At 30.3% G+C, this 20,500-nt stretch overlaps 1 protein-coding gene across 2 annotated transcripts in view; it reads left to right on the top strand.

The window, feature by feature from the left end:
- Su(dx) (WW domain containing E3 ubiquitin protein ligase suppressor of deltex) overlaps positions 1–20,500 on the top strand; it is a 68,482-nt gene that overhangs the window by 16,323 nt on the left and 31,659 nt on the right. For both annotated transcript variants that reach the window (XM_075357230.1, XM_075357231.1), the window contains exons 4-8: positions 3,352–3,626; positions 11,814–11,921; positions 16,627–16,807; positions 17,525–17,789; positions 20,294–20,448. In XM_075357230.1, coding sequence (XP_075213345.1) covers positions 3,352–3,626; positions 11,814–11,921; positions 16,627–16,807; positions 17,525–17,789; positions 20,294–20,448 — 984 coding nt within the window. The remainder of the gene's footprint in view (positions 1–3,351; positions 3,627–11,813; positions 11,922–16,626; positions 16,808–17,524; positions 17,790–20,293; positions 20,449–20,500) is intronic.

Here is a 20,500-nt window from a genome sequence, read left to right as displayed (position 1 = left end):
ATTAATTACTTATTAATAAATAATGAATTGAATAATATTATTATTATTATTATTATTATGGTGTCAAGAGAATAGAAACTTAAGTAAAAGTTTCAGTTATGTTTCTTTATCACTGATCTTATTTAATTTGAATGTTTAGTGTTTGAACCAATCATCTTGAAATCTAAGCTTGTTTTTTAAGCAATTTAGAAACATTAAATTATATAAAAATTTTGCCACCATTTTATTTTTTATTTTTTTGCTTGATTTCACCCCATAAACTTGAAGCTTGTCCGTGGGATAAGGAAATCCAATTTTTGTAGTGTATGAAATATGTTTTGCCTGACCGTAATTTGAACCCAGGACGTCTGGATGAAAGGCCAAAATGGAGCTATTCCACCTCGGAGATTGATAGCGATTCAATTTATGTTATAAATGCAACAAATGATCCAAACTGTTTCTTAATATAAATAAGATGGCAACAGTTTTCTTAGGATTTGAAAAAGTCTATCAGTTTTTGCATTAATCAGCTCAGTTGAGTTTGTTTAGTACTCCATTTAAACAAGTAAATTTTTGTTATTTTCTATTAAAGTTGTTTATTATTTAAGTTGAATGAGAAAACATTTTGTTTTTTAATTATTAGACTCTTTTAAGTAGCTTATTAGGCTAGGTTCTTTTTAAAGCTGTATAATAAGATTATCAAGCATTGATTTTGGTTAGGTTGATTTCTTTTTATGATGTTATGTAAGATTGCAGTTTGAAAAGATAGTCTTAAATTTTGAAATTTTTTTGCTAAATCTGGTTTCTTTAAAAAAATAATAAGATAAATGATAAAGTGTAGTCAAATTAAATATCATTTTTTAAGAATTAATGAGCGATCTGCTGTGTAAGTCAAGTTTAAACTTAGGTAACATTTTATTATTTTCCTCAATTTGTAATTATTTTTTCTATTGAATTATAATGCTTTGATAAATTTAAATACTATTACCGGTAAATATCTTATCTAAGATATCTTATCTAAGGTATTAAGTTATCTAATATTTTGTTAGCTGAAATAAACATTACCTAGATTAATCAGATGAGGAGTTTTTTAATCATTGTTTATAGGCCTGCCTGACCAACCGCATTGGAAGACCAAATCCCACTATCATAATAGTTCCTCTATGAAGCTTTGAAAATTTCATATATGCATTGTTTGTGTCTGCTATAGTTGAATTTAAAAGTGAATTTGGCAAAATGAACGTGTAAGTAATGTTTTCGAATCCAGTAGTGAATTCTTGCCTCTAACCTCTAGCCATAACTGCTGTCTTCAATCAATTAAATTGTTCTTATGGTTTACAATTAAATAATAGAATCCATTTAACTGTAAACAATTGTGTAACCGCCATCGATTACAACCGTGGTTCCCAGCAAAATGATTTAATTACTTCCAACAAAGTTTAAGTACCATTCAGGGTGGAAACTAAATACTATTTTTTCAATCCTATCTCAGTGCCTTCAAAATTCCCAATTACTTTGAATTATGCATCTGTGATTGTAGTTCATATGGCTTATTATTGTCTTATCAGTTTCTATTGCTTTATTTACGACACCGATTTTATAATTTTTTCTAGACAGCAGTTAACAGCATCAGACAACTGCGGTGACAGATTAAACACCAAGTTCTGTGTATATGAGATCTTGTTTCAGTGGATTAGCATACACTGTGCTAGTATCTGAAAAATTTGCTTCTTGTAAGGTTACAGTTATAAAATCATATTCCTTTATGAATAGATATCTTTGAATAGATACTTTATGAATCTTAAGATTATCTTATAGATAATCTTTATGAATAGATACTTTTCTAATCGACTTAATGTCAACACGTTAGCACCAACAGAAAATTTATTTGCATTTATCTGATGACATTATTTCTGCAATTAACACATTTTTTTTCTTTTCAAAACATCAGGAATTTACAGGATAGTACTCGCTCTGTTAGGATCGTCAATGAAATTATTGAATTAATTAATGTAAAAGCTACTGGTATTATTCTGTGAATTACAGTCATCCATTTCAAGAACAGTAAGGGAACTGAATATTAGAAATGGTAAGAGCCTGTCTAAATGGGTTTCCACACAGACACACAAGAATTATTGGTTAGATATGCTCCCTAGTTGTGATCGTAGATGATGTGTTGGTGACTACACATGTATGCATTGCAAAACTATGAATGTGGCAACAATGTTTAAATTGAAATAGTTAAACTATTGAAAAAGCTTTAAAATGAGTAAATTAATTCATTCCTACCTATTGAAATGTTATATTGTCATGGTTTATCATACAATAGAAAGAAAGATAATGTTGGGAAAATATAAATTCCCAAATTTCTATTGATAAATTAACATATTTTGGCTTACTTCAGGATTTTGATAACACCAGCAACAAGCTGTACCCACTAATACAAGCACATGCTGTCCATATTCCTGAGAGTACATGTTTTAGTTGTTAAGAGGACCAATTGACATAAGAAATGAAAAAATAATTTTTTTTTGTGGTATTCCAATTAGTTTTATTTAGAGTTCCTTTGTTTATATTTGTATACATGCCTTTAGCGTGTGGCTTTGAAAATAGATGCCGCTAACTTTTAAAGAAAACATTTTATTTTAATAATAAATATAATTTTTTTTCTAAGTTAAAAATTGCAAATTTTGCCAAAATACAGTAAACAGTGAAGCAATATTTAAATATGGTATTAGTGGAATTGTTTTCATGGCTGGCTTGTAAATGTGAATATAAAAAAATGCATTATGCAATTAGATAGTTGAATTAAAAATATATGGCATATCATAAATATACAAAAAAATAATTATTTCATTAATGATCAAAAATAGTAATAATGAGAACAGAAATTGTTACTTGAATTTTTCTTGTTCTTTTACTTCTTTTTTTTTATAAAATATATAATTATTATTCATCATACATCAGTAAAATAAAGTAGAAAATTTATATTTTTATTTTAGTTCTAGGTGAAGTCACTGCTACTATTTAATTATTTTAACTTTTTGTTCTGAAATCTCAAGTTATCTATTAGTAGGATTCATGGTAATTTGTAACTATGCATGTATGCACATGTTTATAAACTGTTAAATGTGAAGTCTCTTTAAAGCAGTGACTACAGTTACTATAAAAAGTCTAAAACAAAGTTAATGATATTTACTTATTTAGCACCAGTAATACAGATGTGAAATGGATGGTATTGTATGGTCTTACCTTATTTTAAAGGAAGTGCTTTGAGATCACAATTTCATCTTTTTCCTTATTTCTGTTATTTATGTTTTATTTTCCTCCCTCGTTTTATATAGTTTTGTTAATTATATCTTCTTTCTTTAGATTAGTGACTCCATATTCACATCTTCATTATCGCTTGCTTGATCATAGCACTTTTCGTAAAGATTGTGTCTACGGAGAGAAAAGAGTATCATTGTACGATGTTTTGACTCATTACAATGGTAAATGTGATCATCTTGAGTTAACATTAGATTTAATGACAGAAGCAAAACATGATTCAACACCTACAAAAGTCGGTGACCTAATTACGTTACTTCATGGACTTAAAATTGATATGTCGGCCTATACTCAACCACCACGTCATGCCTCACCGTTAGGTAAGTTTTTTGTGTGCTTGTTTTATATCCAAAAATTAAACTATAAAGATTTATGAATTCCATGTTCTTTGATTATTTGTGATTAAATACTTTTGATTTTGGATATCTCTTCAAAAATAACAAGTTTAATTGCATTTGTCGGTTTAGGTCAACAGATTGTTGCTTACTCTTTGTGAAACCATCTTTTAGTTACAATTTGGTTTTAAAGGCTAGGCCATATGTATTTTTCTTTGTATAATCCAATAATTGCTGTGACTTACATTTATCTCAGTCAATACTGACCGTTTAATAACATTACCTTTATTCTTTTTCTAGAAGTTAAAAAAAAAAATGTTGCGATGCCTTTCTCTGCATTGAACAAAGAGTAGCTGATTGTTATAAATAGCCAGATTGCTGATAGAGGTAGTGTCTAGTATATAGACCTATAGACAGTCCTGTCTAGTATAGACTTATAATCACTTTCTTAATATTTATTTTGTAACTTATTTGTCTCTCCTCCCCTCCAGTTATTTTGTATTTAATCTAGAAGGATTTGATTAAAAAAAATTTCTTTTAAAAGTAATATTTTCCAATAAGTAAAATAATCTTTTTGTTTATTTCACATGTGTTTTGATACAAAAGTTACATACTTTGTAATGTATTTAATTTTTATTTATCTTTTTAATCATATGGTTTACAAGAAAAGAATCAGCTGTGTTTTGTTTTGTTTTTTCCTTTTTACTTTAATTTAATTTGGATTTAATTTTTAGGAAGATTCTAAATTTTAATTATATATTTTTCATGAAAGTATGTTTTTCCTTAATGATTTTTACTAATTAGTGAGTATTAAATTCCTTAAATTTAATTGTTTACATTTGCATCTATACAGATTTTAGTTGTTTTTGTTTGTTTACAGATTGTTTTTGTTTTTTTTTTTAATGTTCTTAACAGACATTAGTGAATTTAGTTATATTATTTTCTCAGGTCTAGTTATGATGTAAGGTTCATATAAACATAATTTTATAGTAAACAAGTTGAATTTTAGATTTGTTACTTATTTGTAGTTCTGATTATTTTTTAGCTGTTGTAGCTTTTTTTACTAAATTATTTATTTTTTGCCATTATTAATTGTAATGAAATAATATTAAGATTGATTTATTGGAATTATAAATTTTGTGTTAAAACCTTTAAAATTTATTCCTAATGTATCTAATTAATAAATAAATCAACTAGTTATCCAGAGATGAAATTTCAGAATATTTTACAGTTTCAATTCTGTTTCAGTTAGTTATGACATTTGAATTAATAAGATAACTTTATTATAATGTGTTTTACAAGTTAAAATAATTCAGTAGTGTGTAAATTGCTTAATTTGTGATGTAATGCAAGGTTAATAAATGATCTTTATCAGAGATACATGGTTACATATAAGCAATCTAGGGTTAGTATATGTAGTTTAACAAGCTATCACTTAATATCATATTTATGATATGTCTAAAAGATGTTAGATAAAATGAAATTAAAGAAAACATACATTGTGAAAAAAGTTAAATTAGGTTTTTGTAATTTAGTTTAAGTTACTGCATACTTATTACAGTTACATATAATATATAGTAAATATCACAACATTGATTAATTTCACTAAAAATTTTCAGCAATAATAATTAAATTTACTGATTTCACTTATCTTTTAATTTTCTTCCTTTAATTTCACTGATTACACTGGTTAACATGATTTTTGTCTCATGAGTACCAATGTGTGTACTTAATGCAGTTTTTATCCTGTTTTTCAAGTATGTATTCGGAATTTCTCCATCATCCACAGTTTTTTATTTTAATTTTTTTAAATATTTTAAAACTTTTTTAGTCTATTTGTCCATTGTCAAGTAATGCTCCTAGAGCATTGTAAATATGATTAACAAAATGAGCTAATTCAAAGGGTAGCATTGTTACTGCTATGCAGGTTCAGATGTGTATAGATATGTACAAATGTGATGTAGTGTAGCACACATTCATTAGAACGATGCCAGTTGTGAGATAATGAACTAGTAAACACATCAGTGTGACTGCTCTGTGTGTCTGAATTATTGTGTATTACGTATTCACAACTTTATTTCTTTTAATTAATCGTTAGTTACAAAAAATGCCTAGGGTTTGTTTAAATCATCCTAACAATTTTTGTTATGTATGTGGTGAAGTGATGCTCAAGTCCCAAAGACAAAACTTTACTCCATTAGTAAAAAAGTGTTATGAATGTTATTTTGGTTGTAAAGTCTGAGAACAAACAAGGGCCTTGGCCCCACATATCGGTTGTTTATTGTGTTTTAGGCTTCTCACTGCATGGAAACAGGGCACATGCCATATGACGTTTGTTATCACTGATTTGTAGGGAACCCATAGATCACTCTTCTGACTGTTACTTCTGCCTAACAAACATTAAAGGTATTACGTCAAAATCAAAACATACAATTGTGTACCCTAACTTGCAATCTGCAAAGAGACCAGTAACACACTACAAAGAATTGCCCATACCAAAGCCTCCAGAACATGTGACGTTAGATGAAGAGAGCTCAGAGTCTGATGGAAGTAAGGAAGAAAAAGAAACAGTTTCTGGTGATACAGCTTATAAACAAAGCAGTTCATCTGAGCCTAATTTATTGACTCAAGAAAATCTTAATGATCTCATACAAGATCATTATCCAAAAAAAGGTTTTTTTAACAAACAGTCTGAAATGGTTGCTTGCTGGCTGAAAGGATGAATCTTCTTCAAAAGAATACGAAGATTTGTACTTATTGTAATCATCATTCTTTATTTAAAGACTATTTTTCTGAAGAAAATAAGAAATAAGAAAAATAAAGAAATAAGAAGAAAATGGCTTAGTGTTTTTGTAATGACATTCCTTCTCTTATGGAGACACTTTGTAATGAGCATAACCCAACAGAATGGCGCTAGTTCATTGATTCCTCTAAAGTTAGTTTAAACGGTGTGCTTTTGCAAAATGGCAATAAATTCCCATCAGTACCTGTGGCCCACTCTGCTAGTATGAAACAAATATATGAAAACTTTAAATTTATATTGGAAAACTTCAATATGCAGTGTATGAATGGAAATTTGTGGTGATTTGAAGGTAATTCCACTTATTCTTGGTTACACAAAGTACTGTTTTTTTGTGTGAATGGTATAATAGGGACAGAAAAAAACCATTTTATTAGAAAAGAATGGCCGAAACGCGAATCACTCATATGTGAACAGAAAAAATTTGAAACCATTGTGTAATTCTAAAAATGTGTATCTACTTCCATTACATATCAAACTAGGATTAATGAAGAATTTTATCAAGGCCATGGACAATACCCCTGGTTTCATATACAGAAATGTCCTAATAATGCTAAAATTAAAGAAGGAATATTTGTGGGTCCATAAATACGATCACTAATGCACGATAAAAAGTTTGAGAAACTATTGAATCCACTGGAGAAGCAGCTTGGCAAGCATTCAAACATGTTACGCAGAGTTTTTTGGGGAAATCAAAGTGGAAAATTTCAGTGATATTGTCAACGATCTTATAACATTTTATAAAAATTTGGGTGTCAATATGTTCTTAAAAGTACACTTCCTGCACTTGCACCTACATTCATTCCCAGAAAATCTTGGCGCAGAGAGTGATGACCACGGAGAACACTTTCATCAGGAGATTTCAGCTATGGTAAAGAGGTATCAAGGCTAATGGAATCCTAATATGCTGGCCGATTATTGTTGGACCATCAAGAGAGATGCTCCACGGGTGAAATATAGCAGAAAATCGTCATTTCTTACTTTCCAGGCAAGTCAAATGTTTGAATATTGTGTACTTAAGAATGCAGAAAGTATTAAACTATTGAAAATTATAATTGCCAGTTTCTAGGAAACTTTGCATGATCGGAAAAACTGATCATATTTGAATTCAGGAGAAAACAATATTATCAGAATCACATATTTTTCTTTCTGAGACAAAAAAATTTATTTTTGTCCCTAGTGTTATTGAATATCTCATAAATGCCACTAAAGTTTTCCAATATGAGAAAAATCTATTTCTTTATTACACAACTATTTTTACAATCAAATCTTGATTATAATTTTAAAAAACTTATGTACAGTACTTATGTTCTGGATAATTGGCCCACTGGTTGATTGAGGCAGCGAGTTTTTTGGGACAGTTCTTTAAAGAATAAAAACAAGATTTTACACTGATAAGTACTTTGTTTATTCAATCCATAATGCTGCTTATTCTGGCCAATATCTGATATTTTTTCTTATTAAAAGTGAATACAGGCCAGTGGTGAACAACAAACTTTGTGCTTCTGATAATTATGCAGCTAGACAATGGTGTAGGATAGAGGCAGTAAACATTCCGACAGATAAAGTGCAGTAATGGTGCTTAGTCCATTAATCATAACAAATAACAAACAACAAACCTAATCAATAAAATATTTAATCATAACAACTAACATAATTATCATAACAAAGGAGTTTGATGTTGCACATGACATCACCTGTTATATGATTGATGTTTAACAAATCCATTCTAAATCATTATTTTTATGAATTTCAGTGAGTCATACCTGCTGAAAGCATTACCTCCTTTGCAATCTATGGTTTGTTGTCTCTTGTCTTTTGTATCGTGTATGTTGAACGTTCATATTTCCATGGTTCTCTTTAGCTTTTTTATCTCACTAGTGTGAATAACTTAATTTCACCAATAAGGGTGTACTGTAACATGTTTTTGTTATTGTGTGCTTGTTTTGTTACCTGCAGTCATAGTTTTTGATTTTTTTATTTCCACTTGTTTCACACATTTTGTTGACATTTTTATGCGTACACTTACAACGCATTTTGCATTGGCTTGTATCAACATCTTCATACTGTCTGTTTCTGTTGTTATTCTATCTGTTAACAGATAATTAAAATTGTGAGTTAAAATGTTGCATAACAATATGACATCGGGTGAACGAATAAACCATCTTGACAAAATAAAAAAGTATCCACGTAACTTAAGCTAGCGTAAATTATTGGAACTAACCGGTATACTGAAAAGTATGATAGCTCGTATCGTGCTCCAAGAAGATAAAATACATGAAGAATGAGCTTTAAAAGATTATGGAACATCCGAGAAAAGGATGGTGGAAAGCACCCGCTTGTTGAAGAAGCTCTGAATAAATGGTTCACCACTATAACTTTGCAAGGTGTAGTGTCAGCGGTCCACTGCTTAAAGACAAGGCAGAATATTTTGCTAAAAATTTAATCATAATGAATTTAAAGCGACGGATGACGGATTATCTTGTTGGAAAACGAGAAATCAGATAAAATACAAGTGCTTATGGTGAAAAATCGAGTACTGATACAGAAAATGCTGCTTCATAGAAATCTATCAAACACCCTGAAATTCTCCAGAAGTTTTCTGTCCATGACATTTACAGTGCCAATGAAACGGGACTATTATTGTGCTACACCAGATGGGTCCTTGTGTTACAAACATAGTCTTGTCTGGATCCAAAAAATCTATGTACTGTGTTTTGTTGTGCTAATATGTCGGAACTTACATAAACTCTTAATTTGGAAGGCTGCCAAGCCTTGTTGTTTGAAGTGGCTTAGAATTGACAGGTTGTTGTACATGATGTATCCAAGAAAAATGCTTGGATGTTGATGTATCTAATAAAAATGCTTGGATGTTGAGTGCAATGTTTCAGAATGGCTCAGCAATTGGGATGTCAAGTTGCAGAAAAAATTAAGAAATCCTACTACTGATTGACAATTGTGCTGTTATCCGCGACCAAATTGTTTAAAAAACATTACTATTGAATTTTTACTGCCGAATACAATGAGCCTCATTCAACTATTGGACACTGGAATTACAAAAAATATGAAGTCTATTTAATGATGAAAGCGGGTGAACCATATTCTTCTAGAAATAGAAGAAAATTCACTAATTTGGATTCTACAGCTAGAGAAGTAAGTGAAAGAGTCAACTTGTTGCAAGCAATTCAGTTCGTAGCCGACAACTGGGGTAAAGTAAATAAAACGACAATAAAAAATTGTTTTACCTATTGTGGTTTTCTGACCCAAAAGAAGAGCTAGAAAATATGCAGGAACATGATGGTAACACGTCACTGCAGCAAGTTGAAAATTATCAGGAATTGGTACAGATTGACAAAAATATTGAATGAGTACAAAATGAAGAATGTGACATCGCTATTGTTGAAAAACTCCAGCCCACTTGCAGCATAATGGATGAAACCAGTGACGATGAAGATGAACCAGAAATACAAGTTGTAAAAAAAATTATTGCTGGACTTTTATGCAAGTTTTTTATGCTTGAAGGAAGAGAAAGTAGTCCTAAATTTGAGTTGAAAATTGCACAAATTTTGTTGACCGAATGTCATTAAAACGAAAATGGCAATGCAGATTGGATAAATTTTATCAAAGAAAATAATCAGGTGAGACTTTTATGTTTTGTATGTATGGCTGTCAATTCTATATAAACATTTAACACAAAAAATGTTATTTTATTTTGAGATCTGAAAATACTATAAAATAAGAATCGGTCATTACCATTTTTTAACAGTAGGCTACATGAACAGGTATTTTGAACTACATAACCGATTTAGAATTCGGTTTTCACATTAAATTTTTGTGACTGCATTATACTGAACCTCATGTATATATCGGTAGAACTTGCATGTAGAATGTGTGTGTGTATGTTTAATGCAGTACAGTATCGTATACGCTACAATTTACAAATTCGTTTATTAGAGCCAGCTATTTAGTCGGGCCAAAATGCTCCGGTGCTATTGTGTCCCAATAAATCAAAATCGACTAATGCATAACATAACTTCAGATACACAAGATGGAATGTGAATATAAACGTTAGTATTTCAATTTAACCAGCACTTCAAATGAGAGGATATGTAAACTACAACATTTAAAATATTTAAGTAAAATATCTGTGTAATTTAGGATTATGCTCCTTTTAAAATCTGCCACCAAAAAAAATATAGACTAATTTTGAAGTTTTTTCTCAATGGTTAATTACAGTGAACTCTTATACATTTTGTGTACTGCTAGATTTTGTTGTACCTTAAAGAAAAAATGAATTTTATAAAATAATTAAATTTATTGATCAGTGCATCAGTAGTTTGGATTGTTAAAGATCTTTGGCCATCGGCAAAAGATTAAGCAGTTCAGTTATAGACAATTCCTCTCCAGAGTTGATTAGCCATTTGCTTACCGTTCACCACTTTTTCTTTGGTTAAGTACTGTTGGATTTGTGTTTAGTACCGTACTTGCCTTCATCTGTGATGTTATGCTCTTACCTTATAGCAGCAATGGAGTCGTTACTTATTTAGCTCAATAGACTAGCGACTCCTTTTCTGGAAATGGCTGTGAGGACTTTTGTTTTCTGTTGTTGAAAAAAATTCAAACAATGTATGTGTGTTGCAATGTTTTTCGCATTATACAACAGAATTAATTGATTGAAACGATTTTACTCAAATTTGGTTGAAATATTTTAATATATGGGGGCATTGATAATATTTTTTTAAAATTCATTCAGGGGTGGGGGATGTCACAAAAAATTAATTCTGATTTTCTTCAGAGGCACTTTAGTGAAAAACTTTGGTTAATTTGTTACCAACCTTGCATACATAAATAATAAAAAAAAAATTTCAAAAACTCAACCCCCATATTCTAAAATTAAAATATGTTTTTTATCTCCCTTCAGTATTAATATTTGAAAATTTTTTTTGCAATTTTATTGATCATATATCAGGCTGCACCTTTACAAAATTATAAACCCAGACTTAAACACAGAAGTTATTTTGAAAATTTTACGTCCTTGTATTAACGTTTATTGGTGGGAGTGTTAGATTTAGATAAAACTTTACTTCCATAAATTTGTTAAGCTTAACCAACATGTGAATAATTTTATACATTATTTTTTTTTTTTAACTTATTTTCACCTCAAAAAATTTATATTCTGTTTATTTTTTTGCTTTAACTCTTTTAATTTTTATTATTAAAAAAAAATAATCCAATAAAATTCTTGTGCACTCATATAATTTATTTTCTGAAATCTCAGATTATCCCTGCCTGCCCTAGTAGCTATAGAGAGGCAAGCCCATTTTTAAAATCTTAAGAGAAATTGGTTAACTAATGAAAACATTTTGTTTCAGCACCTTCAAATTCTGAATCAGTACCTAATAGGAGTATCCTTAATGGAGGCATTAGAGCTCGTGTTCGGCCTCCAGGTTCTGAAAATACTGTCCCTGTAACTAGTTCAGGTATTTATTATATTATTATATATTATTATTATTCAAGTATTTATTTATATTATTGCTGTTGTAATGTTTTGAACAGATTCTGTAAAAATGAATGTTTATGTTTTAAAAATTTGCTAATAAAAATAATTTTATAATCCTTTTTTCGAGACTATGTGCTATTTAAATGTTTTATCACGAATAGCATCAATATTTGACCCGCTTAGTTTAATCGGTCTTGTGATCTTCAAGTCTAAAATTTTCATGCAATGTCTATGGGAACTGAAGGTTGGTTGGGGCAACCCTCTCCTGGAATCTGTACAGACATCTTGTTGCTGCTACTATGAAGAATTAGGTACCTTGACTTTATTTAACGCACCGCAAAAAATTTGTCCAGAAAATGTCAGTGATGTATATCAGAAGCAGGTTATGGTGCCTGTAATTATAGAGAATCAAGAGACAATAATGTTATAGTTAGTCTTTTGTGCTCTAAATCCAGAGTGGCACCAATCAAAAGGGTCAGTTTACCTCGTTTAGAATTATGTGCAACCGTATTGTTATCACGTCCTGTTAAGAAAGTGACAACTGCAATGAAAATGATTTTCAGTAAATACAGGCTATGGTCTGACTACAGTAGTCCTGGCATGGATAAATTCAGCAACTGCTCAATGGAAAACCTTTGTTACTAACAGGGCGACAGAAATACATGAACTTACTGGCAAATGTGAATGGAACCATGTGAAAGGCAGTGATAACCCCGCGGATTACAGTTCATGCGGATTATACCAAAGCAAATTCATGACAATCAATTATGGTGGCACGGGCCCAAATGGTTATCTGAAAATCCTAGTCGGTGGACAACTACTGAGCTTAAACAAACTACTTTAGAAAAACATAAGGAATCGGTACTTGTAATGTCTATCATTATGTCTGAAATTTGGGAAAAATATTCCACATTAACCACACTTCAAAGGGTTATTCCATTTTCTTTGCGATTTATTAATAATTGTTAAAAACCACTCAAGGAGAGAATAAATGATAAGTTTTTAACCGTCAATGATTTAAATAATGTTTTAAATCACTTAATCATATCGGCCCGATGTGAATCTTTTTCAACCGATTTGAATGAGTTGCAACAAGGTAAACAAGTTAACAATAAAAGTACATTAAAAACACTAAAGTCAATTGTCGACAATGCTTCCATCGTTTGTGTGGGCGGAAGTTTAGAACTGTCAAATCAAGAGCAAGGCCGAAAACATCCAATACTTCTACCTTCCAAGCACCGACTTACCTACCTAATTATGGAACAGGAACACATTAAACAGTTACATGCTGGACCACAGCCTTGGCTTTCTGCAGTCCATCAGAAGTACTGGCCACTAAATGGACAAAATATCGTACGAAGGATCGTTCATAATCGTGTTACATGTTTTAAAATGAAATCTACACCGTCATCACAACTAACTGGTAACCTTCCAGCAACTAGGTTAGAACTTATAAAACCATTCATCAATACCGGATTAAACTATTGTGGACCGTTCCATGCGCATACCGATAACAGAAGAGGTACTCTACCGAGAAAAATTTACATTGCTGTGTTTGTATGTTTCACCACAAGGGCTATCCAGCTTGATATAGTTGGAGATTTAACCACAGAGTCCCTCTTGGGTGCTTTAAAACAATTTACGGCTTGTCGCAGGAAGATATTACATTTATATTCTGACGCTACAACTTTTGTCGGGACCAAAAATCGATTAAATGAATTTAGAAAGTTTCTTATGAATAAGCCTAATCAAGAAAAAATTCACGTTTGGTTATCACAAGACGCATCATCACATGAACAACATCACATGGTGCATACCACCACGCTCTTCGCATTTTGGAGGCCTGTGGGAGACATCAATGAAATCATTAAAATACCATCTCAAAAGAGTAGTTGGCAATAAACTAATCGCATTTAAGGAGATGTCTACAGTGTTAGAGGCTTGCCTAAATTCTAGACCGTCGACTCAACTATCCAGTGATCCTTTTGATTTGTCCCCGCTCACCTGCTCATTTCCTTGTTGGTGGCGAAACCGATATGCCGATAGAACCAGATCTGCAAGACATTAGTATAAACCGGCTTTCACGATGGCGACTTGTGCGGCAGAACTTTCAACATTTTTGGAAACGATGGTCCGGTGAATATCTCAGTAGTCTCAGCAGCGTGGAAAGTGGACCAAACCGCATTCAAATCTCCGACCTGGTAATTTAGTCCTCATCAAGGAAGACAACTTACCACCTTTAAAATGGAATATGGCAAGCGTCCTCACCCTATATCTTGTCTCAGATGGATTCGTAAGAGTTGTATCAGTTAAGACAGCTACCGGAATACTTAAAAGAGCTATCTATAAGCTTTGTCCTCTTCCAAAAAAAATGTACTAAAACATGATATTTGACTGTTTACTTATATAATATCATTTGTTGTTAATGTTTAGTTTCAGCGTATGCACAGACAATTTTGCATTCTAAGTTTTATTGCATACTGATGTTCTAACAGACTTTGTATTTTGTTATTTTGAAATTGTTCACTTTGGTTGTATTTTCTCTTAGCAGTATGTTCTTGTGTGTGTATAAACTCTGAAGGGGTTCCCTTCAAGGTGGGGGGGCATGTTGTGTCCTTGGAGTGCGTGTGGGCGTGCATACATGTTGTGTGTGTGTCTGGGTTATGTTCATTGTTGGTGTTGAGACGTTGTATTGTGCACGTCAAGTACGAACATTGTTCAGTGCGTTTCATTCAGAAGTGACCGATGTATAATCGCAACAATATAAAATGTTATGTGGTGTTACCAGCAGCTATTTTTTCTTGTGCAACCCCAACAGATATTGATATATATATTCGTGTGTATATTGATATTCCATTTAAAAACTCAGGCTGTGGTTTGCGATAAAATATTTCATGAAGTTTCAATAAATTCTCTAAACATTTTGATATTAGAGGAGAATATTCTTCTCTGTTTGAAAAATATACTGTCAATTTAAGAAAAACAATCGACAGTTATATTTAAATTTCTAGCGTGAATGCTATAAATTAAGAGTTCCACTCCCTGGTTAAAAAAATCCATTTAATTACAATCAAATCTTGTTAAAATCTCATTGAATTGGACAGTGTTCTAGCCAAATCCTATTCAGTAATTTTTCAATAGCATTTGACTGGATTCAACAAGTTTCTTCAATAGGCAACCGATTAAATCCAACCAAATCTTACTTAAATCAGATTAAGGTCTAGCCAGATCCTGTTGAAAATAAGTCTGTTGAACCTCATTGGATTTTTTTTGCAGGGCTGCAAATTTCAAATATGTTTCTAACAATTTGGAAAATGAATAGGTATGAATTCATGCTGGTAAAATATATATACATTATGTGTGTGTGTGGTGCACGCGCGCGCGAGTACTTGAAATTTTCAAGTAATTTTCGAGTCCAGTTGAGTATAGTATTTTAGAATAAAGTAGATCAGTATTTAAAAAAATTTTTACTGAGAAATAATGTTCAAAATTTTGAAGGAAACCTGAATTTATTTAATAGGATCCCTAGGTGTTTTGTGGAGTGTATGGTATCATCTGGCTTATGGAATTTTCAGATGCTATCCATTTCGGCAATGTGTACAGTTAACAGCATACTTGGCTGCGAGCACCCAAAATGCACCAATATTTTTAGTAACCATTATTATTTATAACATATAAATACTAATATTCATCATACTGCTTTGTATGATGCTTTGTCATTATGGTTCTTAATGATTTGTAGTGATAACTTTGTATCTTGCGATATTAACTTTTTAGATGCATTTTTAATAAAAACAAGAGTATTATATAGATGATAAAAACTCATTCTCATAAAATGATAGTTGTTTTTGTTAATATACATTCTGCTGATAAAATTAGATCTATTCACTTATTTAGAATACATTTTTAATATTTACGGTTTTAAGTAATATAATAAAGAGTTTCAGTATAATATGCATTTTTAATATAATAAACAGAGTAGAGTTTTGATATAATAAACAGTTTCCCCTGGACTGCATTATTAGTGTCTGGTTTTATCTGTTATATTTTCATTGCTGTTTTTATTTGTTTTTTTATTATTTCCATGCATCGTTGGCATGTGCTATCTTCTTTTAAAAGTTTGTGTTAATTTATCATAACGTGATCAGAATATTGTTCTCTTATCATAGTAACAGTAATTCTAATTCATATGGTTGCTTATAAGTGCTCCTGAAGATGAAGATGTTATATAAAATTTTTATTTCTCATTCTAACACAATGTTTGTCCAATAATATTTACTGCCTTCCTATTTACCTGTATATATATATATATATATATTATATATATTATATATGTTATATTGTCATAGGTAGTATTTAAATTAGATTTTTATTGATTGTTTTCAAATATTTTTTATCGCTTTTACTTAAAAATTGTTTTCTAGATATATTTTTTTGCATTATTAATTTTCTTTTAATGTAGTAAATGAATATATATTTACTTTTTATCCTAATTTGTTGCCTATTTATCCTGTTTACACGGATAAGTAGAAATATTTTTGCGATGTCATTTTACATAGAGCATTTATTAAATTTACATGTTATATTTTTAATTGTACTTTTTCAGTGATATACACTACAACCATATAATAAATAATAATGGTAAGCAAAAAGTTTGTAATTGGTTCAATTTGATTAATTTCTAGGGGGTAGTACTTCTGCAAACTTGTCAAGCACTAGTGTGAATGTTCCAGCCAGCAGGCTGCCCACCAACATAGGACAACCAGTTACTAATGGAGCATCAGCTTCTCCAGTTAACCAGGCTGAGGCTGCTCCAATTTCTCCACAGACAAATGGCGCTCCAGCAGAGGAGGCATTACCTCCTGGGTATTATTCTTTTTTTTAAACTAATGTTATTCTAATAACTTTTAAATACTAATAAATAAACTACCAATTTATTAGTATTGTATACTGATAAACAACTTGTCGGATTAATCTAATGGTAAAATTGTCATCGCAAATCAATTGTTTAACAGCTGATTTTTGAAGTTGAAGGTTCTGAGGTTCAAATCCTACTAAAGATAAGTTAATTTTGTATAGATTTGAATACTATACATTTGATTCCAGTGTACTTTGGTTGGTGTTCAATAACTATACATCTCAGGAACAGTTGGCTTGATTCTGTACAAAGCTGCAGTTCATTTATATATATTTACATATTTATATTAATTTTCTTCTTTATTTTCACCGGTAGAACATGTTCCGAAAGTTTGCAACATTCTTCTTGAATCATCCTCATCTTATTGGACCATAGGATTGATATTGTTCCAAAGTTGAACAGATTGCAAGTACACATTAGAAACAAAAAAATTGTTTAATATTAAACTATTAAACTATTTAATAAATGTTTTATTTATTTTATTAAATTCGTTTAATATTAAACATTACTATTAGTAATAATGTGTATATTTTTGTATTTCATGTTTCTAATATTTAATTATATGTTTTTACTTGTAATTTAGATTTAGTCTGGTAGTTATATGGAGTTAAAATAGAGTTAGGGTTTTTTTTTCTCTTCTTTTAATCGACCATGATTTTTAATAGGTGGGAAATGAGGTACGACATCTATGGCAGACGGTACTATGTGGACCATAACACCAGAAGTACATCATGGGAAAGACCTCAGCCACTGCCTGCTGGATGGGAAATTAGAAGAGATCCGAGAGGAAGAATTTATTATGTCGATCATAATACAAGGACTACGACATGGCAAAGACCAAATACTGAACGCTTACAACATTATCAACAGTGGCAGGGAGAACGTGCTCATGTTATGCAGCAGGGCAGTCAACGATTTCTATATCCTCAGGTGAAATCTGATTATCATACTGTAAAAAGTATTTCATGTGTTTTATTATTATGAGTAGTTGGAATAAGAATTTTTATAAGCGCATTCCAATTTAGACTTCATGTTGAGGAGCTGAAGTCATATTAACCGAGGTGGATGCAAGCACATGCTCATTACATTAAAACCTTAATAAAGAAATTGAATTAATAAAATTAAAAATTTATACTTACTGCTAACAGAATGTTTTATTCAAATTTAAAATATTTCTCTCATTATTAATTGTTAGCTAAACATATCTGCTTTTTATGGGCATATTTTACATAAACTAATGTAAATTATTTTTATCTAAGAATGTGTCCTTTAAATACCAACTTAAAAAGAGGGTGTGTAAATAATAAAAAATTATCTTAGCTGGTAATCGTGAAGCTAAAATTTTTAATTTTTTTAGTGTTGTTTTTTTTTTTTTAGTAAAAATCATAATTTATATGTGGTATTTAGAAGAATTTAGAAAATAGAATTAAACCAAAAATGCTTCGCTTTAATTTTATCTATTTTTGACTGTAAACACTTTAATTATTTATTTATCAGGATATTTTAACTAGAAGCCCTTATTTTAAAAATTTATCTTTTATATGAAAATACAGCAATGATATAGTTAAATTCATTTTATTAATATAAGGTTGCAAAACTTTTTTTCCCCTAAATATCATGAAAACTGAAAGTATCAAATCCAAATGAATTTATAATTTGTTGGAAGTACAGAACAAACAGGAATATGAAAGATGTGTTGTTGAGGTAGCAGTTGCATACCCCTCTAAGTTGGAATCCCCTTTTGTAGTTGTGCACCAGTCTCTTTGGGATACTCAAAAGATTAAGTCGCCATGTGGATTGAACTGCTACTGTTGGGTATTTACTAACATTCTGTCTCCCTTGCACACTTGGTCATTCCATTTCCTTTTTTATTAGATCTTTTAAAATTCAAGTTATCGGCATTGTACATCAGTATTTTATATCTTAGGCCTTAGAAAACAAAAATAGTATATCTTAAATTGCTTTTTAACAAATACATGTTAAAATATTTGATTGTGGGCATCCTAAATACATCAATATTTTATTTATTTTTTTATTAAATCATTTGTTTTAGATTATATATTTGGGATTTTTAAATTATAATATTAAAATAATTTTCAGTCGCCTCAAAAACCCACTATAGCAATTTTATTTTGTATTTTACTTGTAATTTTGCATGATTTCAATGTTTGAGTAGGCTAGCTTTTAAAGTTTGAAAGTCTAATCTTAAAATTGTTTTCAGCATCCTCAAACATTTGAATTTTTTCATTAAGAGTTCTACTTTTTTAAATGTTTAAATAAATGGTAAATTGTTCAGTTAATTTTTTTTTTGAGTTTTTGGAAAAAGTATCGGTTATTAGAAATATGTGGGTGAGGTTTGAAATTCATCTTGCTGAAAAGATATTGCAAAATATTCATTCAAATCAATTATCATTGAATAATTTTAATTAAATTAGTTTTGAATTTACAATTTTTATTGGCTTAATGCTACCAAAACTGACTGTTATTTCTTTAAATAGAAAAAGTGATAAAAAAAAAATGTTAAACTAAAACTTTTTGAGCTGTAACTTAATATTTAAGTCCATCTAATTATTAGTAGGATAGGCAAATTATTATTAATGTACTATTTAGGAAATGCTTCAAAATTTTCGATGTAATGTATTTACTCTGCCTTGATATGATTGATATTTGAAATAGAGGGGAGTGCCTTCTTTTAAAAAGTTCATTACGACTTGTAGTTTGCTTGCAGTTTATGTCTGTTTTCAATCGAAATCAAAATCCATCATGGCCTCGCTCTGAATTTTCACAACATTAATACAATTTATAAAAAAAAATATTTTGCAGAACTCAGTTCTGTAAAATTGTTTGCGTTGCGTGATTTATCTCTTTTTATATGGCCTTTGATATTTAAAAAAGCATACTATAGTACTATGAGTACTAAATAAATCTACTAACTGGTCGATGACTAATCTTAGGAATAATGATAATTGTGTAATGTATCAGCGTGTAAGAAACTGCATACACATTATACCGCATAATTTGATCTCATTACATTTTAGGTTTATAGAATAATCTGTTTTAAACCTTTGTTGTCAAAATTTCCCCTGAAAAGTTATTTTCTTCAACAACATGTTAGTGAGGTTTGACTAATTTAAATTCAAAGTTTCTTAATACCTTTGCTGTAATTGAATTCATGATAATAGTGTCGGGTTGAATAAGTTATGAGGGTCATACAAGTATAAACTGGAATTTGTTTGCATTGCTTATTGATATTAGATAAAATTAGAAATAATTTACCTTATTTTTCTACATAGTATCCTTCAATAAAAACATGTTTTCTCCACCAGATAGATAGCTTCCTGATTCCCTCATCTCAATATGCTACAAGGGTCATTCAAATATAAATTTGTATATGTGTGTATATTAATATAGCAGATTATTTTTTTTTTTTTTAGCAACCAACTGCAGCTGCAAACACCAGTGCTGATGAAGAGGATGCTTTGGGGCCTTTACCTTCTGGCTGGGAGAAGAGAGTCCAGCCAGAAGGAAGAGTGTATTTTGTTAACCATAAAAATAGGACAACACAATGGGAAGATCCTAGAACTCAAGGGTAAATTTTTAGCTTCATTTAGTAAATGTTGCATAGTTTTTATTTTATCCAG

This window comes from Lycorma delicatula, chromosome 2 (genome assembly GCF_047948215.1).
Source record: "Lycorma delicatula isolate Av1 chromosome 2, ASM4794821v1, whole genome shotgun sequence".
Classification (NCBI taxonomy): Eukaryota; Metazoa; Arthropoda; class Insecta; order Hemiptera; family Fulgoridae; genus Lycorma; species Lycorma delicatula.
The sequence above is the reverse complement of the archived record's forward strand: the minus strand, read 5'-3'. Positions and strand labels throughout refer to the sequence as shown.